The 22,443-nt window shown below is 38.4% G+C and overlaps 1 protein-coding gene across 1 annotated transcript; it reads left to right on the top strand.

The window, feature by feature from the left end:
- The first annotated feature begins 5,599 nt into the window (after positions 1–5,599).
- LOC110921728 (rho GDP-dissociation inhibitor 1) lies at positions 5,600–16,941 on the top strand. The gene is made up of 5 exons (XM_022166077.2): positions 5,600–5,961; positions 6,922–6,988; positions 14,847–15,065; positions 15,156–15,280; positions 16,621–16,941. The coding sequence occupies exons 1-5, from the start codon at positions 5,764–5,766 to the stop codon at positions 16,696–16,698; spliced, it is 687 nt and encodes a 228-aa protein (XP_022021769.1). The 5' UTR covers positions 5,600–5,763; the 3' UTR covers positions 16,699–16,941.
- The last annotated feature ends 5,502 nt before the right edge of the window (positions 16,942–22,443 follow it).

Raw genomic sequence — 22,443 nt, 5'->3', positions numbered from 1 at the left:
CGCCCGTAAACTTGAGGTAATGTCATGAGCATGTTGCGTTTCCTTGGTTTGATATGTTAGACACATGCCATATTTATCGTTTATCTTGAATCACATGCTTGCTGTGAGGAATTGTTTAAAACTTATCTTTTGTTATGTACGTACCAAACTTGTATACTCGCCTTTTCTTTTGCATTGAATTGTATTTTAAACATGTTACAGGTTGATGATGACGATGCTATGAAAAGAAGTAGCGTTGATGCCTAGATACACATATAGACGTTTAGGTTTAATATGTCGTATCAATTTTGCTTATGTTATCATGTATTTCTTTTGAAGTTGTTGTTACTTGAGTTTATATAATGTTGACAATTGAAAGTTATGAAATGAAATGGGAATTATTTAATTATCGTCACAAATAGTGTTATGATGTCTCGAGCAATCTTCACACTTCGTCTCATCCCGATGTTTCCGCCATTGGTTGGGGTGTGACAATTACCCCATAGTTGAAAGTATGATTAACCAGTTCCTTCCTTATTACCCAAACCATATCCATAATCAGTGGGGGCTTCCCCATGTGAACTACTAGACCGTTACCATATCGACTACTAACGAAAATAAGTTGTGCCCTACATCAGTGTCTATCATCACTAACAGTTTACCATAGTCCATTAGTACACGCCCGTCCGACTGGCACGGTGTGAGGTTTGTTAAACCTAATAGCTCTATTAACTAATGACCCGCTCGCCATTGGCCTCGACGATTAAGTTGATATAAAATGAGGGACTTCATGATAGAGTTTTGTCTAGTAAGTTTTAAGGTTGTTGTCCTACCCAAGGAGGACGAACGTACGTATTCTACCCAAGGAGAATACGCAGGATTAATATTGGCATCCTACCTATGGAGGATGGCCGTACATATCCTACCCAAGGAGGATATGTAGATTCCGTTTTAAATTCTTTAACCCATTCCCAACCACCGGGAATCCCATGCCTTAGAAAGTGTGTGAACTCACCTTGGTTTGCTCGGTTAGATTAATTACTCTATTAATCAGGAAATCAAGCACGTCCTAATAAGATACAGATAACAATCAGTTTCTCATGCACAACACGTATCCTACGTATGGTTTATTTACTCATTACTTCTACCACATACCACACAATTCAACTGTCAAGATATATTATTAAGTTACATTATTTTTCCCTAAAATAATATAACTATCTCACAAAATAAACAAGTATCCACACAAGTGTTCTAATATAAAATATATATTCTAAATATATATTTATCTATTTTACTTGTAAAGTCAACCTCCGATACTTTGTATTTTGTAACAAAACCTTTGGGCGAAGTTTATTTTGAAAATAAAGTTAAAAATATATTTGTAAACACTGGTTAGAAGAATATTTTCTAAGTGTTGGATTTTAGAAAAAATTCGCCAGAGTTTCCTTTGTAAATGGAGGTGTCCATGCTTATAAGCATATCATTTTCTTTTGTGAAAATCATTCAACAATCACCAAATCAACAATATACAACCTCTACTTACCGAACTTGCCAAAAACAAGCATAAACTATAAACTCATGAACTTGAAAATTTATAAAAATATGTAGTAACTTGCTAGTGTCCTTAGTAAGTCTTGTTACCTTTTAAAATGTGTTTAGTTCTTTAGAAACTTTATTTTTAAAGAGTTTGTGTGTTTACAACTTCCAATCTTATTTTCTAAAAATATTTCTTCATGAAATTTTCTTGTCATACAAGTGTTTCTACACTTGTTTATCCACCAAAAATGTGATTAGTTTATGTAAGATCCAAGTTTTAATGAAACTTATATTTTTCACTTGTTTCTTTCGAAAAACCACTCATAGATCTTTAGATCTACATGACTATAACCTACTTTGATCTTTATTTTTCAAGAAAACATTCTTTCATTCAAGTTCATAGTTTATGTGTGGATGATTCCATCATCCTACAACATTTTTACTTTCTCATCTTGCTAGATCATGTTCTAGCAAGACTACATGATGATTCACATCATTTCTACTAGCAAAAAATGATCAACATGGATAACAACTTGTATTTATCATGATTTCTTCATCTAACAAGTTTATGTTCATGTCTTCTTCATAAGATTCATTAGGGTTCTTAACATTTTGATCAAGATACATCATTAACCACTTAAACAAGATGAAAAATGCAAGGATCTAAGTTCTTACCACTAGCTCAAGGCTAGGGGAGTTCAAGTGATGAAATGTGGTGGTTAAAAGAAGATAAGAGAGGTCCTTGAGCTTCCGAACACACCGAGCTTAGTTGTTTGCACTTTAACACCTATGTATGCTTGTGGATTGGATGAAAGAGCTTGAATGATGGTGATAGTGGTTGTGCTTGGGGTCGGCCGAAACAAAGGAAGAGAGGAGGAGAGTGTTTGAGTGAAATGGGTGTTGTGAAGTGAGAAGGTGATGAACTTGAGGTTAACACTTATAACCTCCAACATGCTATTGTCTCATGTGTAATGTGTTCCTTAACTAGCAACAAGATCCCACTAAATAATGAAACAAATCCATGGGTGGGCCACCCATGGTGACCGTCGCCAGGGGGGGTATAGGGTTGGGTTTTCAACTATTAGTTAGTGATTTGGTTGGAAACAAATGATTAGTTAGTGCTTTATAAGTGCTTAATTTATCCGTAAAGTGTCCTATATATATATATATATATATATATATATATTTTTGTAACATTTTTAATTTTCAACACTCAAGAAAGCATACCAGCCTATTTAGTAACTTTTCTGTACACTACTAGTATGTTAACAAGCACATGTAAGTATAACACAGTAATCGGAAAGCAGTTAAGTAATTTAGTACAGTCATCAAGCACTTTAATTAACATTAATGAATCGTACGGAATACATGTAATTTGGAGGGTTGTCACATATTTATCCGGTTGTGACCCCTAGAGTCTCCTTCGCTACATTAGTAATGGTATTCGCCATATCCTCCCACATGTTGTCTGTGTCCCCCTCTACTGGAGTCGATGCCGTTGAGATGACCTTATCTCTAGACACTTCAAATTTTTCATCCTTCATATTTCCTAATCTGATCCTAGGTCGCATTGCTCTCTCTCTCTCCCTTGTTTAGCTTTTCTCTCAATATTATATCCGCCATTAATAAACGGTGTTGGCCACTGCTGCCTCCCCTGGTATTACATGGGAGCCATTGAACTCCTTTTTCTCCCAAACACTTCTACACCTCAATTAGTATGTGATCCGGCCTGACGGCCTTAGCCCTTCCCATCTTTCTAAGTGCTGCCCTTACCTCTCCCTGTGTGATGCACCGACAGTAACAATTATTCCATTATCTCCTTTGGGTAGTTGGATTGTCATTTTCTTGTTGGTACTCCCTCGTACTGTTGAAATGATTGTAAAAGTACGCTTGCCATCTCAGCTTAATGTCATGTTCGTTGACTAAAACATGTCCATTCTCTCCCTTTATAAACTTCACCACTCCTAAGTTCTTATGTTATGTTATATTAAAATTTGATCACCGAGGATCTACTCAATTATGGACCCTGTTGTTTCGTTAGTGGAAGCGTCACAAAGACAGGGTTTTGTAAAATAAAACTTAATTAAAGTCTCATATGAAATTCTTGGTAAAGGCAAAACCTTTAAGAACTTATAGATTTGAAGATATTAGGTTCAAGTTCCACATATGACATCATTAAAGAAGTTCGAACATACATACAATGAACCCCTTGAAGAATGATGAATTTATATAACAAACCCCAAAATAAACAATGAACTCGTGAAAACCCTAACTAAAGACTAGAAAGTCAGAGAATCATTATAATACTGCGTGAATGTATATAGCCTAGTGGCATCTTGGGGGTGGGATAAGGCTTTGGGACCAATAGTTCCTGGGTTCGATTACCACAAGGGGGTTTTCCCGTATTTATTGGGTTTCCTCCTGAATTGGTGTATAGGCTTTATGCCTAGTGGAGATGGATATGATCGGGTGGTTTCGCTGATGGCACGATGATACTCCAGTAGTCCGTCAGTGATCCAAATTTGCCGTTCAAAAAAAAAAAAAAAAACATCTATTGCAATATTACGTGGCTTCCCTTTTTTTAATTTACCATTTCAACCTTTAAGACATTACCTTTCAACTTTCCCCTACAAAAGATACATGTATATCACCATAGGAAACAGAAATATAATGTTTCATTGTCAACACTTCTCATCATTGAAATATTAAAAGATCAATCTTCTACATTAAGAAAACTTGATTACAAATTATGCCAACACACATAAAGGTTAATTACGTTTGCTCTTTAATGCAAAGTAAATTCCCCTAAGATTTTTTGCATGCTTCGTGTCCCATTCTTATCTACTCCTAAACCCACATAATTGTTTCTCTCTAGAACTAAACCATCATGACTAGGTTCACTACTAGAAAATTGCCTTTTTGTGGGAAAAAATGGTCTCCCTCTCTATTTTTAAGCACCCGTTGTTATGTATGTAATCATTGGCAGATTTTCCTATTGCTAGGGTCAAAATACAAAAAAAGACAATGATGGACATTTCGACACTAATACCTCGGTGAAAGTTGTGTCAGTGATATGTCACTTTGGTAATATGTTAAAATAATTTGAAAATCTTCTTACTTCGTAAGTATTATGAATTTATATCGAGATAGTTAGTAAACGAGCAATAAGTCGCGCCGCAAACCCTTTTTGAATAGCAAAACTAAGTCTTTTAAATACATCCGTTAATGAAAATTCCGTTAATGATTTGTTGGTGAAAGTTCCATCAATGATATTGCCACGACCATCTAATCAGTCGTGAAGTTTGAGATTTTCGACCGAGGGGACGAAAGTCACCGGATCTAAAATTTTCTATAAAACCGGGGGTGGAAAAAGTATATATACTCAAAAATTTCTATAAGAAAACTACATGCTCTCCATTACTGAGCGAAAAGTTTGGGGGGTCCGCCGCCCCCTCCCGCCCTTTAAAAGCTTCGCCCATGCATCTAACCATGATCTACGTTAGGTAATCTAAAGTGACTAATGTTCGTTAGTCTAGTGACGTCTTTAGCCATGATCCTTTTCTTCGACTTTAATTGACGAATTATTGATGGTTTGCTAGATTCACTGAGGGATGCCCGTACATTAATTGGCTTCGTGTTTTTGTTCCGAACCGGGGATTTTTCTCCTTCTGTAACAGTCTATATTTGCAACTATTTGTATAGAACACTCTAGGCAGTTTTTCTATCTATAATTTTCTTTTTTTTTTTTTTTAAACAGAAAGAGAAAAGTCAAAATGGTATCTTTCATATCTGACAATCCAGTCATTGCTAAGCTGTCGCATGTATTTGAGTTCGTGGTCTCATATTCATGGAAGATAGTGCACCTTAGTGACCACCATGATCTCTATAATATTCTCACACAACACATCACCCACCCTAAATCTGCATCAAATTACCAAACATTAATATTCCCGAATGTATATGTTTCTTAATTCTTATCTTCTGGGAAGGATCAGTTCATTTTCTTTTTGATTTCTTTTCCTTTTCTGATTCTTTGACCTATTTTAAAACTATCTGTCTTTTAAATATTCCACGTTTAATATTTATAAAATGACATGACCCCCATGTTATCTTTTACCCTATAAAGACATAATATTCTTTCTAGTTTCATCATGGGTCTTTATTCATTGGTGATTTAATTAAGATATTGGTGAACATCATTAAATTCTGCTAGCTCTTAATGGTATTGTTCTAAGTTCCTAGAACATGGGATTTGTGGAGAAAAAGGATGTTGACAACTGTGGAGCAGATTCAGAGGTTGAAGATTCAGATGAGGTGGTATGCATTTCTAAGAACATGAGCACGACTTCGTTATGTGTAACTGAAGATGATGATGAAGAAGTTCAAGGGGAGATACAAATCGGCCCTCGACGCACCCTTAAAGAACAATATGAAGCAGACAAGGTCTGCTTATTGTTTCGTTTTTTTTTTGTGTTTAGATTTCTTTCACTACTAGAAAATTGGCTATAATGGTGAACAATTCCGTTAGTAATTACTGACGGATTAACCACAGTTTAATCAAGTTCCAAAAAGAAACACAATAAAAAATGAGCGCCCGTCGCAGTTTTGTCAGTATTGCCAATGAATTTTCTTAAGGAAAGGATAAGTTACCAAAAAGTTGAAAGTAAATTTTACAAATGTTATTAAAAAGATTTATGAGTGAATTTCAAGGATTGTCCTTTATCTTTATACCAATTTTCAGGCGCTGTCCTTTATGTTTAAAATTGACGAGTTTTGTCCTTTATGTTTTCATATCATACACGTTTTGTCCTTTAGGCCTAACGCATTTAGTTTTTTCAGTTAAATTTGGTCATATGCTTTGCACATGAGGGCATTTTTGTCAATTCAAAGGTAAGTTCAACGGCAGATTTACAGCTCAAAGCTTCTGCAACCTTTGAATTGACAAAAATGCCCTCATGTGCAAAGCACATGACCAATTTTAACTGAAAAAACTAACTGGGTTAGGCCTAAAGGACAAAACGTGTATGATATGAAAACATAAAGGACAAAACTCGTCAATTTTAAACATAAAGGACAGCGTCTGAAAATGGGTACAAAAATAAAGGACAATCCTTGAAATTCACTCAAGATTTAGCCATAGAATGCATTAGTGACCAAAGCTCTGTCAGGTGAGTCGTCAGTAAACTATTGGTGAAAGTTATGATGGAAAATGTACCATCGGTAATCAGTGGTGATATTGACACGGCCATTTGATCATGATCTCCGTCGGTGATCGGTTGGTTAAGTCTTTTACCGACCGTTTTCCCCACGGATCTCTACTGAGAGACTATCCATAGTTTTTTTCTTGATATATATGTATAGAATGCCCTCTTATTTGTAGTGTTAATGCTTACTATTTAATAGGATGATGAGAGCTTGATGAGATGGAAAGCACAACTTCTTGGAGCTGTGGACATCAACTCAGTTGCCGGTAATGAGATGTTAGAATTGTTTTATACATGAGTGTGCCTATTGGCACACTAAAGTGCCTATTGGCACACCAAACCCTAGCAAAAGTTAGGGTTTATCTACGCTGCGTATTGGTCAATATGCAGCCTATAAGGTTAACCCAAGACGCTGCGTATTGACCAATACGCAGCGTAGATAAACCATAGATCTCAGTGCCTGATTACCAATCATTGCACAGAAAACAAGGTCCCTATACGCTGCGTATTGGTCAATACGCAGCGTATATAAAACTGATGCACATTTGGGGTCATTTTGGTAGGTTTGAAGTGTCAAATTTTTGCCAGGTTTCTATACGCTGCGTATTGACCAATACGCAGCGTATATAAACTTGGTAAAATTTGACACTTCATACCTGGAAACATTTTGTGTCAATTCCTGAAACATAAGGGACCATTATTGTAAATCCTGGAAACATCAGGGACCATTTATCTAAATTATCAAACATCAGGGACCATTTTTGTAATTTCATGAAACTTCAGGGACCATTTTTATAAAAAATGAAACACCAGGGACCAAAGTGTAAATATATATAAAATCAGTATAAAAGGGGGTCTTCTTTAAAGAACCGGCCCTTAGCATGATTCGAATTCGTGACCTATCATTTAGAACCGTAACGCCTTAACCAGTTTATCCTCCGTTCCGGAGCTGTTAGAACATGGAACTTAATTCTTATATGTAGTAACTGCTAATACGCGGCGTATTGCCCTATACGCAGCGTATACTGACACTTCGTATACGCTGCGTATTGATCAATACGCAGCGTATAAAGCCTTCTGAACTTTAAATTCACACAGAACCTGTTATATTCCAGAGACACTCGTTAGGCCTGTACGCAGTTACTACATATAAGACGGACTTAGTTTCGACGCTCGTTAGGCCCGTACGCGCCTTACGGATGACGTCGACTAAATAATAAAAAAAATATTAATTAGTCGACGCTCGTTAGGCCCGTACGCGCCTTACGGACGACGTCGACTAAATAATATTTTTTTTATTATTTAGTCGACGTCATCCGTAAGGCGCGTACGGGCCTAACGGGCAACGACGGACTTAGTTTCGACGCTCGTTAGGCCCGTACGCGCCTTACGGACGACGTCGACTAAATAATATTTTTTTATTATTTAGTCGACGTCATCCGTAAGGCGCGTACGGGCCTAACGAGCGTCGAAACTAAGTCCGTCGTAACGAGCGCCGAAACTAAGTCCGTAAATATTATTTAGTCGACGTCGTCCGTAAGGCGCGTACGGGCCTAACGGGCAACGACGGACTTAGTTTCGACGCTCGTTAGGCCCGTACGCGCCTTACGGACGACGTCGACTAAATAATATATTATTATTTAGTCGACGTCGTCCGTAAGGCGCGTACGGGCCTAACGAGCGTCGAAACTAAGTCCGTCGTTGCCCGTTAGGCCCGTACGCGCCTTACGGACGACGTCGACTAAATAATGTTTTTTTTATTATTTAGTCGACGTCGTCCGTAAGGCGCGTACGGGCCTAAGGAGCGTCGAAACTAAGTCCCTAGTTGCCCGTTAGGCCCGTACGCGCCTTACTGATGATAAATTTACAAAAATGGTCCCTGAGGTTTGATGTGTTTACAAAATTGGTCCCTGAGGTTTGATAAATTTAAAAAAAATGGTCCCTGAGGTTTGATAAATTTACAAAAATGGTCACTGTAAACCCTAATCAAACAAATCAAACAAATACCCCTAATTCACTGTAAACCCTTATCAAACAAATCAAACAAACACCCCTAATTCACTGTAAACCCTAATCAAACAAATCAAACAAACACCCCTAATTCACTGTAAACCCTAATTTACCTATGATACAGCCCTAATTTACGGATAAAATACTAAAAAAATCAAAATTACTTAAATAGGTTGAGTATATACCTCGTTTATACTTCGAATTCGCGTGTATACGGTCGGAAATACGTAGTCGCCTTCGTAGGGGTTCGTAGAGGTTTTGTGTGTAATTTGGGGAAGAACATACGCTGCGTAGGGGTTTTCCTGATTTATATCAGAACCTATACGCATCGTAGAGATCAATACGAAGCGTATGCAAAAGTCTGAAATTACCATTTCGCCCTTCTATCAGTGCTATACGGGGCTTCATATAAGGGCAAAAAGGTCATTGTCCACTTCTATATACGCTTCGTATTGAGCTCTACGATACGTATATAAGAGGTCATCACAATGACCTTTATACCCTTCTGTTTAGCCTATACGAAGCATGTGTAGAAGGGTATAAAGGTCATTATAATGACAATTATATACGCATCGTAGAGATCCATACGAAGCGTATATAAAGGTCCGAAAATGACCTTTTTGCCCTTATATTTAGCCCCGTATAGCCCTAACAGAAGGGCAAAATCGTAATTTAACATATTTATATTTTCAAACTTCAATTTGGGGGGAAAATTGTCCGCCTTTGACATACGATGCGTATTGATCAATACGCTGCCTTGTTTTGTCTCATTTTACCTTTTTACCCTTGTTCTGAGGCTAAAGGAAGCCAAAAGAGGGGCTTTATTGTCATTTGGTTAACATACGATGCGTAGGGATCCCTACGCACCTTATAAGACCTTTTTTTGTTTTTTTGTTTTTTTCTTCGTTTGTATTTAGAGAAACTAAAAATAATCCAAAAATTATGTTTATAAAAATTTGAATTATAAATTATAAATTATAAATTATAAATTATAAATTATAAATTATAAATTATAAATTATAAATTATAAATTATAAATTATAAATTATAAATTATAAATTATAAATTATAAATGAATTAAAAATGATATTATTTGAATTATAAAAATTAAAAATGATAAAAACATTATAAATTAAAAAATTTCTACAATTTACAAAAATACAAGTTTCCGCTTAATCTTCGATAACATTTAAACTCGGTTCTCTGTCTTTGTCTCGGTCTGATTTAGGATGCATTAACTCGTAGTAGTGCTCTAACCGCGGTGTATACATTTCTTCCCACCGTTTCGCAGCTATTGATCGATGTGCCGACCACAGCGGGTTCACTAAAGGCATGGGGTAGTCTCCTTCCAACTTAGCATGTATGAAGTGTCCCCCGTGAACATGTATAAGCGTTATCGCTTGAGGTCGTGGATCTAGTGGGGCATCCGTTAATGGGAAGATGGTAGAGCTCCATTCAATGCTTAGCACGTGGAGGACAATATTATACCTTTGCGCTATGAGAAGCCCTACCTGGGGCATTTCCATCCAGTGACTTTCATCGCACCCTTTCACTGAATGCCATTCGATGCTCTTACGTATTCGTTTAAAGTCTCCTTCGTTATATGTTTCGAATACATGCTTCCAACGCGGTTTGTTATGGTCAATCTCCAGTAGTAAATCTCTTCGAATATTGGGCCATGCGTGTTCCGTAAAACCTAACCCGACAGCCACAGACTTGTACCCACAATGACCGTCTGGGGTCACATCTTGTATACGCGATATGTAAGAGCGAAACTCTGATGGAATTTGATTCTTAAACCTCTTAATGCATAACAAGTGCTCGTCCCCCTTTATTAATGGAAAAACCTTATCATCCCTCGTCTCCTTCTTTTTAGAACTTGTTGAACTGTTTGGTTGCATTTTAGGTTTTTCAGACTTCACAAACAAACCAGTTCCACGAGAGCCCTCTGACGGTACGTATGAGCTGTGTCGGGGTAAATCGTACCTATGCTTGGGGGAAGCGGTAATTACGTTGCTGTCCTCGCCATAGGAGCTGTATCTCGCAGCTTGGTCTAACCTCGCAGCTTCATCTAGCCTTTCTTGTACTTTCTTTGATGTAGGCCGACCGCGAGTGTTTTGCTGGACGATCGGTGGTTTCTTGGTTGACGATTTCGGGGTGAAAACCGCTTTTATCTTTGAAAGCATACTCTTTTGCTGAACGGGGGACTGCGCCTCTAAATGTTGCCGCACATTATTGAGCTCTGCTACAATATCGACCTCCTCGTCTACCAGTTTACAAGGGAGCAAGTCAAGCTTACGCCAGAATACATCTATCTCGTCGAGTTGTATTATACGCCCTGCACAGTTAAGTTAATACGGTGTGAGAAACAGCTAAATCGTACAAGCACACGGCAATCCTTTGCTAAGCCACATATGGCAACCACATGATGCGTTAAGTTTCCGCAACACATCCATCTTCCTCAGTAGCTCTTTTTCCAGCAAATCAAGTGCTTCATGGGAAACCTTTCCACGTAGGTTGTCCAACATTCGGTGTCTGTGGTGGTTCATCGTTTTTTCGATGCTCTCAGTGAAACTTTTTTGTATTTCATCGTACTGAGTTTCAACTATATCAATGATGCATCTTGCTATTCGCTCCAATGAACTCCCGCGCGTAATGTATCTTTTTAAATTTGCGTGCTGGCTCTCAACTCTGTTGGTGGTGCGCTGACCAAAGTTGCGACACTTATCGGTCCACGCATAAACGAACATTTCTTTGTAGTCTTTGAGCCAGTTTTCGTAGACGTAATCATAGACACCTGTAAAAATAAAATAATGAAATGTAAAAGCGTGTGTGAAATATAATAGATTGGGTGAGTCGTTTGTTGAAGGAACACTTACTTTCTCGGTTGGCAACCACGAGTCGGTTATACATTTTCTCCAAGTTGTACTTGTACATGGGCTCTGATGAAGATTCGCACAATGTCCGCCAGTACGACATAAATTTCCCCCAATCTTCTTTATCGAACCCTGACTTGCACTTTCTAGCTATATTTTGTTGGATGTGAAAGTGGCATAGAAGCCTTTTTGCGTTCGGGAATACTTTAGAACACGCGTTTATTAGGGCAAGCTCCCTATCCGTGACTATCACACGCGGCATCATACATTCATGCAATATTGACTTGATCCGCTCAAGCACCCACACGTAGTTACCCCTTCGTTCTTTACAAATAACGGCATGTGCGATACAAAAAGACTTCCCAGTCGACGTCATACCCACAACCTGGACAAATGGCATGTTGTAGAGGTTTGTTTTGTAGGTCGCGTCGATCAACATCACGTGCGGGAATGCACGCCACATAGTGATTGAATAAGGATGAACAAAGAAAATCTCTGTTACGACATCTGTTTTGGGATCTTGTCGGGTGTCGTAAATGAATCGGCGGTCATGCAGCAGGCTTTCCAGTGCCTGAATAGGATTCTTTCCGTCCATTATTGTCGCTCTAATTTTTTGTACCGCATTTTGCACGTCTTTTTGAACGTGCAGGCTGTCGGGGAACTGCTTTCTTAGGGTTTGAAATATGATACGTGGCTCCATGTTTTGAGCAGTTAGCTGCTCCACTAGCTTGTATTCGGCTTTAGTAAATCTTCGCACAAAAGCGTGGCCCAACAGACTCGTCGTAGGTTCGTGGTTATGGTTCGCACAGTCCACTTTTAACTCCCACGTGTCGTTCGTCACGTCCCGGATGGCGAGTAATGAAAATGGGCAGCCGATTTTTTTGCTACCAGCTTTCCTAACTGTTGCTTTACTACGGTGTTCACCACTACGGTCGCACACAAGCCATACCATCCCAGTAGTACCGCCAATATTTTTTGATCGGCGGGTAACAATTACGTAACCATTATCCTTTCCCGTTTCTTGTACCCAATTCTTCAAATCAGTTAGAGACATGAAACACTAAAAAAAGTTACGTTAATAATAATATAAGCGAAACTTCAGGGACCATTTGTGTCAAAAAGACATTAATAATAATAATAACAACAACAACAACAATAATAATAATAATAATAATAATAATAATAATAATAATAATAATAATAATATAATCGAAACTCATACTTCAGGTACTAATATGGTTATTATTGAAACTATTTTAACAGAATGATTTAACAAGGTTAACTTTCATATAAAGATTTCATCTTTAAACACTAACTCAGTTAGCATACTTAACTGAACAGTATAGGGACCATTTGTGTCAATTTTTGAAACTTCAGGGACTATTTTTGTCAATTTTCGAAACTTCAGGGACCATTTTTGTCAATTTTCGAAAGTTCAGGGACCATTTTTGTCAATTTTCAAAAGTTCAGGGACCATTTTTGCAATTTTCGAAAGTTCAGGGACCATTTTTGTCAATTTTCGAAAGTTCAGGGACCATTTTTGTCAATTTTCGAAACTTCAGGGACCATTTTTGTCAATTTTCAAAACTTTAGGGACTGTTTTGTCAATTTTTGAAACTTCAGGGACTATTTTTGTAAAATTTGAAACTTCAGGGACTTTTTATTGTTTTTGGCACTTAACTGGACTAACTGAGTTCTCTAACTCAGTTAGTGGTCCCTTGTATTAAATGCTAACCTAGTTAGGATATAACTATGATTTAACTAACTAAGTTAGGTTTAAACTAACCATTTTGTTAATTAGACTAACTAGATTATTATTATAAAAAGAATACAATTTTTAATAATAATAATAATTATAATTATAATATTTTTAACAACAACAACAACAATAATAATAATAATAATAATAATAATAATAATAATAATAATAATAATAATAATAATAATAATAATAATAATAATAATTACAATTATAATTGTAATTAAAGTATTTTAACAATAATAACAATAATAATAATTATTATAATTATATTATTTTTAACAATAATAATAATAATAATAATAACAATTATAATTATAATAATAATAACAATAATTATTTTAATGTGATACCTCATTTACTTGAAATGGATTGCCCGGGGTAGATGGTTCATAAAGTGATGTGTTACGGGACTCATAACCATATCCACCATGTTCTTCGTATCCACCGTATCCAACTTCATCCCTAGATCTATCGTATACACTGTAACCACCTTCACCCCCGTATCCACTGTAACCACCGTCACCCCCATATCTATCGTATCCACCGTAGCCCCCATATCCACTGTAACCACCTTCACCCCCGTATCCACCATCACCACCGTATCCACTGTAACTTCCGTATCCACCTTCATCCCCGTATACCCCATAACCCGGATACGATTGCTGCGACGGGTAATATGGTTCATCAACAGGTGCATTCTCAACACCGTATCCACTTTGTTGCACGTACGGAGATTCATACCCGTATCCGTAATCTGGACACACTTGATGCGCCGGGTAATTTGGTTCATCAACAGGTGGAGTGGGAGTCTTGTTCAAGTCTGGCAACTGTGTTTCTTGATTAACAGGGACTCCAGACACAACCTCCTCCTCCTCATTGGCAGCATTTGATCCCCATGTGTCGTTAGAATAACGATTACCGAAATAATTATCCTTCCAAAATGATGACATTTTAACAAGGTTGAACCAAAAACTAACAATTTACTGAAGAAGAAGATGAAAAGGAAAGCAAAGTATATGTCGGGTGATGGGTAACAGATATGAATGGAGGGATAAATAGACTTTCATCTGGCATGTCAATACGTAGCGTATTGATCCCTACTCACCGTATTACTTTATTCACGTGCCCTGGACAACATCGTATCAGGTCAAATCAGTCTATCAATACGGTGCGTATTGATCAATACGCACCCTATGTAAGACTGATTTGACATGGTACTAGGTTTGACTGTCTGGTCGTGTACCTACCACTTATATACGCTGCGTATTGACCAATACGCAGCGTATTCAGGTAACCCTATACGCTGCGTATTGACCAATACGCAGCGTATGCAAACCCTAATTGTGCAGATAGCCTGACTTGGTGTGCAGATAGTGAGAGCCTTATACATTCTTTTAGTTAAAATAAACAAACCTTTTTCAGTCTTTCTTTCTGGTGATGTTTATTGCTTTAATGTTATTAATATTATTGGTACAGAAACACTAGACCCAGAAGTCAAGATCTTAAGCCTTGCTATTGTATCACCTGGTAGAGAGGATTTGCTTCTTCCTATTCCGGATAGCGGTAAAGTTAAAGGAACATGGTTTACGCTGAAAGAAGGAAGTCGTTACGCGATCAAATTCACTTTCCAAGTTGGTAACAACATTGTGTCTGGTCTCAAGTACACCAATACAGTCTGGAAAACTGGTCTCAAAGGTATGAATTGTTAGTGATCAAACTATTTACATGCCTATTCTGTACATGTGCACATAGATCTCTAGAACAGTTTGGTGACTTTGTTTACAGTTGACAAAACCAAAGAAATGATTGGCACTTTCAGTCCTCAACAAGAGCTTTATACCCATGAAATTCCAGAAGATACCACTCCATCTGGGATACTTGCTAGAGGATCATATTCAGCGAAAACTAAGGTACCCCAAATCAAGTTTCAGTTTTTTCTCGAGCTCTTTTGTACTACTAGGTGGTTCACGAAATACACCAGCACTTCTTGGTTTTGATTCTCTTTTATTTTTCCAAACTTCATTTAAGATATAATCCTTCACTTTTGAGATTTTTTGTCATTTTCATCCAAACATTTGACCTGAGATTTGTGATTTTTTACCATTTTAATCCAAATGTTTGGGTAGTGGCGCAGTTTGTTGCTCGTCCACCTGCCATTAGTTTGTAATCGTATTGAGTTTGTTTATAATTTAATTTAATAGTAGGTCAATCAGAATCAACTTTTGACTAAAAAAAATAGAAAAAATAAAGCAAATTAAACGTTTGGATGAAAATGGTAAAAAATTCCAAACGTGAAGAACTATATTGTACAAAAAAAAGTTGTTTTTGATGAAAATAACAAATATGCCCAAACCTCAGGGACGATTTTGGCAATTTACTATAAATTTAATTTTGTTTGTTTAAACTACATATTACAAGTTATTCATAAAAATTAAACCTTTGACTAGTATGGTGTTTGCCCCGAAAAAAATAGTGTAGGTTTAAATATAAGCGTAAAATTATGTGGTATTTAGGTCATGGTTGCAAAAGTCGCTAGGCGCTCCCTAGTCGGATTCGGGAGTACTCGGGAGGTACTCGGGAGTATTCGGGAGTACTCGGGGAGTAATTGGCCTGGGAGAAGAGTACTCGTGCCTCGGCAACCTACCTTGTAGCGAGTACTCGGGGGGTACTCGGAGCCTAGTCGGGACTTTTACAACCATGATTTAGGTATAAAAATTACTGTTAAAAAAAAAACAGATTATATCTTTGGGGCAATGGGGGTGGTCCGTGATGGGCCATTGTTCACGCGTGGAAGCATGCAACTTACCACCGCCACCTACAAAGTCCACGAGTGATGGAATGTTCAGCGTGATAAATTCAACGAGTGATAGGGTGTGAGCGATAAATGGATGTGAGGGGGTGTGAGGGTTTATTGTTGGGTGTTGTGAGTGATGATCATTGCCACTAGAAAAGGTTGTGATTGATGGAAAAATGGTTGATGACATGACAGAACTTGATTGAGTATTGTGAGTGAGGAGTAAGTGATGAATGATAACCACCCCCACCCCTTAATAAAGTGTCGAAGAAAAGCAATGAAATATCTTTTTGATGTGACCCTAGGAGCAATTTTGCTGATTTCGCTCCCAAAGTTATACAACCATGAACTAACTAATTTAATAGAATATATTGTCATCCTCACATGACTTCAACAAATATTGTAATTTCTACATTATTCTAACTACACCCACATGGGTTTCTCAATCTTTTGCAGTTTCTTGATGATGATAATAAGTGTTACTTGGAGTTGAATTATACGTTTGATATAAGGAAAGACTGGCAATCATCTTGAAGTCTTCAGATCCCAGATATATTCTTAAGTTGATCATAATGTCATTTTTCCATTTTTGAATGTTTTTTTTTTCACAAAAAAAAAAAAAAAAAAAAAAAAAAACGGAATATCCAAAACATTAAGGTTGTGGTTTGTATCTACTTGATGAATACCTTGTTATATATACTCAGAATCATCAGATAGATGTTAATTCATTTGTTCTTATGAATTTAATTCGAGAAACCTGGTTTTTCTTTTTCTAAACTTTTAACTTTAATGGTCCTACATAGTTTATTTTTATCTCCATGTCTTTTAGTACCCGCTCAAAATTCTTCCATAGGATGCCTTATTGTTTTTTGAGGATGTTAACTTCGTATACTTAAGAGGATAAAGAATCTTAGCTTTCTTTTTTGTTTTGATAATTGCTTTCTTGATTAACTTGGTATCCCTCCAAAACCCTACGCACGAAAACACTTTACATAATGGGGAGGAGGTGGTTATCACTTGCAAAAATTTCTATCACTTACAACATCTAATCAAGTTTCGTCATGTCATCAACCATTATTCCATCTCTTACAACCTTTTTTAGTGGACATTTCCATCACTCACAACACCCAACAATAGACCCTCACACCCCCTCACATCCAATTATCATGGAATGCCCATAATTAACTCAATAATAATGATTGTATTACAATTAGAAAAGAGATTACATGGATTTAAATAGACGTAAACCCTAGCCTAATAATATAATGGGCCAATTTGTTATTTGGGCTGATATTCCCCCGCAAGTTGAGGGCGGGGAACGACCTGCAACTTGGACCTGAAAAACATGAAACGTTGAGAAGACAAGGGCTTTGTGAATACGTCGGCAATCTGGTCATCAGTCTTAATGAACTTGACATTCAGCTTCCCTTTAGCAACTTGTTCTCGAACAAAATGAAAATCCACTTCAACATGTTTAGTACGAGCATGAAAGACTGGGTTGGCCGATAGATATGTAGCACCAAGATTATCGCACCATAACGTTGGTTTAGAAGCTGTAATTCCCAATTCCCGAAGAAGTGATTCGAGCCAAATTATTTCAGCAACAGCATCGACAATGGCTTTATATTCAGATTCTGTGGAGGACCGAGAGACGGTCTTTTGTTTACGAGCGGACCACGAGACCAAATTTGAGCCCAAATAGATTGCATATCCCCCCGTGGATTGTCGGTCCACCGGGCAACCAGCCCAATCAGAGTCTGAATATGCTTGAACAAGAGGACTAGATCCATCATTCCAACAGGAATCCGAGAAGGCATGAAGATGAGATGCCGACGAATGCCGGAAAAGGAGCCCAAGATTAATAGTTCCCTTTAGATATCGTAGGATTCGTTTAACAGCAGACCAATGGTTTTCAGTAGGTGCGTGCATAAACTGGCAAACCTTGTTGACTGAAAAAGCAATATCAGGACGTGAGAGGGTAGCATACTGAAGGGCACCAACAATCTGACGAGACTTCGTCAGATCAACATAAGGCAAGCTGTCATTTGGCAAGAGAACTGATTTGACATCCATTGGGGAGGCAACAAGTTTACATTTAGAGAGTCCAGCCCGATTAATGACATCAATTAGGTACTTTCTTTGAGAAAGAATTAAACTGGAGGTCTGGTAGATGACTTCAATACCCAAAAAATAATGTAGTTTGCCAAGATCTTTAACTTCTAGCATCGAACTGAGCTTTGTGATGATGGAGTTAACCACCTGGGAATTGTTGCCAGTGATGATGATATCATCAACATAGACTAAGACATATACAATGCTACCCAGGTGATTGTAGATGAAGAGAGACGGATCGGTTTTGGAACCGTAAAAACCAACCTGTTGCAAAGCTGTTGACAGTTTAGTGAACCATGCTCGTGGGGCATGTTTCAGGCCATATAGAGACTTATGGAGACGACACACATGATGGGGTTTAGTAGGATCAACGAAGCCAGGGGGCTGAGTCATATACACTGTTTTTTCTAGATCTCCATGAAGAAAAACATTTTGAGCATCCAGTTGCTTTAAGGGCCAGTTGTTGGAAACCGCAAGGGATAAAACCATACGGATAGTTACCGGTTTTACAATTGGGCTGAACGTCTCATGATAATCCACCCCGGACTGTTGCCGAAAACCTTTCGCTACGAATCGTGCTTTGTAGCGACTGATATTTCCATTGGAATTGGTTTTCAACCTGTACACCCATTTACAATCAACAACGTTAGTACTATCGACATGAGGGACTAACGACCAGGTTCCGTTATTGTGTAAGGCCTCTAATTCCTCGGCCATGGCACGACGCCACTCCTGGGATCGGTTGGCAACGGTAAAGGATGTGGGTTCGGTTTGGTTGGAGGTAGTGGAGGCAGTGAAGGCCGAGGGGTCAAAGGGTTGAGTTTGTTTTGGGTTTTGTCGAAGATGAGAAGGACGAGGTCGAGGTGGCGGAGGGTGATTCTGTGGTGCTGGTGGGGGTGGAGGTGTTGGAGGGTCATTTTATGGAGGTGGGGTCGGAGTTTGAGGTGGAGGAGGGGGCGGTGGGAATGGTTGAGTGGGTGGCATATTTGGTGTATCAAGGTCCGGAATTGGGTCAGGGAAGATAGAAGTGTAAGGAGACGATGGAGGTGGAGTAGGTTGGGTAGGTAAGGGTTATTCGTAGGGGAAAACATGTTCGTTGAAGCGTACATGTCGGGCAATATAAACTCTTTCGGTTTGTGGATCAAGGCAGCGGTACCCATGGTGAACAGGGCTGTATCCAAGAAAGACACAAGGGAGGGACCGAAATTCAATTTTATGTCGATTGTAAGGAGGAAGATACGGAAAGCATTGACAGCCAAAAACATGAAGGAAGGTGTAATCTGGTTTACGATTAAAAAGGATTTGGAAAGGAGATTTGTTGGAATTTACTCGAGAAGGAAGACGATTGATGAGGTAGACCGCTGTTTCAAAGGCAAAGAACCAGAAATGCTGGGGTAGATGGGCATGAGCGAGAAGAGCAAGGCCAGTCTCCACAACATGGCGATGGCGTCGTTCAACAATCCCGTTTTGTTCACTAGTATGGGGACATGACCTGCGATGAACGATGCCTAGAGAGGTAAAAAACGAAGTTAAGTTGCGAAATTCGCCTCCCCAATCAGATTGCACATTTTAAGTTTTGTATTGAATTGGTGATCTGCCATGCAAACAAAATTGGTAAACTGAGAAAAAAAATCCGACTTTTGATTAAGTGGGAAAAGCCACATGTAACGGGAATAATGATCAACACACAATAAGTAATATCGATAACCATCAATTGACAAAGAGGGAGAAGGTCCCCAAACATCACAATAAACCAGGTCTAAAATATTATTACTACGAAAAGTTGAATCTTGCAAATGGAGTTTAGAAGACTTTCCCATTTGACAAGAGGTACACAAAAAAGATGACATTTTATTTGAAACAGGTAAAGAACATGAAGAAACAAGAGAATTAAAAACTCGACCATGGGGGTGACCCAATCGTTGATGCCATATTGTGGAGGAAGCTTTGATGGCGGTGTAAGAAACTTTAGGTAGTGACTGAAAACGAGGAAGTCGGATGGAATATAATCCATTTTCACTGGGGCCCCGGAGGAGAGTAGCTTGTGTAACCTCGTCCTTCACGACAAAAAAAGAAGAACGAAATTCAAAAAAGACATTATTGTCAGTACAAAATTTTTGTACAGAAAGTAGGTTTTGTTTAAGTTGTGGGACATGAAGAATATCTGAAAGTTTGAAAGTTTTATTTGAAGATGAAAATTGTTTTGAGCCAATATGTAGGATAGGAAGGGGTTACCGTCACCAACACGGAGAGAGTCATTACCATGGTACAGCTCAGAATTATCGAAGCTTTACAAATCCGGAGAACCATGGTTGTTAGCACCTGTGTCAGGTTTCCAAGTGGAATAGGAGCCAGCATCTGAAGCAGCATAATTTGAAGCAGCAAAATTGGCTTGTGCACGACCTTGAGAAGGCAGATTTGGACATTGAGACGGAATATGTCCGATTCCACACCTGTTGCAATGACCGTAAACCATATTTTGGGTGGAGGCCCAAGAAAACTGTCGTGTGGCTTGATGCTCGCGGCCCCGATTAGACTAATTGTTGCCGCGATAATTGCCCCAGCTGCCACGATTTGGATGATTGTTACTGTAGGAATGAGATGCAGCATATGCTTGGGGTTGAGGGGATGTGTTAGAGGCTGCCGGTGATGGAAAGGTTGCTGGCTAAAGCTGATAACCGATTTGGGCAGCCATAAGCTGGAGGGACTGTAGTTGCTGCTGAATACCATCAATACCAACGGAGTTGGGTTAAACAGATGTAGTGGCAACAGCCGCAAATGGCTGTGACGAGTGGCTGGCTGCAACCGGAACCGAAAGAAGACGATTCAGCATATAATCATGATCACTCAGCAGCCCGTGTAGTTCGTTAAAGGCAACCGGAGGGGATCGAGCAAGAAGATTACTTTTCAGCCCATTATACTCGTCTTGTAGACCAGCGATAGTAAGCATAACCAAGTCCTTATCTTTTATCGGTTCACCTATATTAGCAAGAGCGGTAGCGTATTCTTGAGCCCGACTCAAATAGTCGACTGGTTTTTCATCGCCTTTCATGGCGAGTTTAAGAAGCTGAGTTTTTAATGTAAATTCATGGGAAGATGTTGATGGAGCATAAGCACGTTCTAAAGCAAGCCAAATATCACGAGAGGTTTTACCTTGAACGTGCTGGAAGGAGGCTTCAGAGATAGTTGAGACAAGAACCATACGAACATGAGCATCATTAGCAACCCAACCCGGGTAACTCGGGTTGTCAGCGGTGGCTTCTCCGGTGGTAACTTGTTTCGGTGGACATGGTATAGTGCCGTCAATATAGCCAAACAGATTGTTGGCAATAAGGAATGGTTCGATCATTCCTTTCCAATAACCATAGTTTTTAGGGTTAAGAGTAAAGGCAAATTTATGAGAGTTGTGGGCTGTTTTTTCTTGAGTTGTGAAAGGTATGATAGCCGCCATGGATGTGGGAGATTTTTTGGCCGGAGTTTTAATGTCGGCAGGAGCTGGAGTCACCGGAACTTGCGTCGGCAGTGGGAGGGTAGGGCAGCGGCTGATTAGGGTTTTTAGGTTTGGCTCTTGATACCAAATTAACTCAATAATAATGATTGTATTACAATTAGAAAGGAGATTACATGGATTTAAATAGACGTAAACCCTAGCCTAATAATATAACGTGCCAATTTGTTATTTTGGCTGATACCCATCATGCGTGAATTTTATCGCGCAATCCATTAATCACGCATTAATTTGTTTGAGTGGCAGCGGTTTGTTTGTTTGTTTCACGCGTGGAAGAAGTATATCACGTGCAAAAAAGGAACCACCCTGACCTAACCCAAATGGGATGTGACGGAGAGCGAAAGCAATTAAAAGAACAGAGAATAATCCCCAAATAAAAGTTTGTAATTTCTCATTGAGTTAAATGCTTACAATAGGTTTATAGAGGGGATTATAAATTTGGAAGGTTTGTTAAATTTTCAAGATTACAAAACTGAAATGAAAATACTTAAACTAATTTCATAAGTAGATGTGTTAAATGCTTTTTAGGTATATACTACACCGGTTGAGTTATAGTACAAAAGATTTAAAAATAATAAAGTGTAAGAAGCAACTAGAGAGTGACAACTGTCTTCAAAAGAATCAAGAGGGAAAGTTAATTTAGTTCACAAGAGGAAAAA

This window comes from Helianthus annuus, chromosome 17, assembly GCF_002127325.2.
Source record: "Helianthus annuus cultivar XRQ/B chromosome 17, HanXRQr2.0-SUNRISE, whole genome shotgun sequence".
Taxonomy (NCBI): Eukaryota; Viridiplantae; Streptophyta; class Magnoliopsida; order Asterales; family Asteraceae; genus Helianthus; species Helianthus annuus.
The sequence above is the reverse complement of the archived record's forward strand: the minus strand, read 5'-3'. Positions and strand labels throughout refer to the sequence as shown.

What these genes read in the sequence shown, in the direction of transcription:
- LOC110921728 (XM_022166077.2), top strand. Translation starts at nt 5,764, where the DNA reads ATGGGATTTGTGGAGAAAAAGGATGTTGACAACTGTGGAGCAGATTCA. An exon ending in AACAATATGAAGCAGACAAG is followed by an intron (nt 5,962 to 6,921) that starts GTCTGCTTATTG and finishes ACTATTTAATAG; the next exon opens with GATGATGAGAGCTTGATGAG. An exon ending in CTGGAAAACTGGTCTCAAAG is followed by an intron (nt 15,066 to 15,155) that starts GTATGAATTGTT and finishes CTTTGTTTACAG; the next exon opens with TTGACAAAACCAAAGAAATG.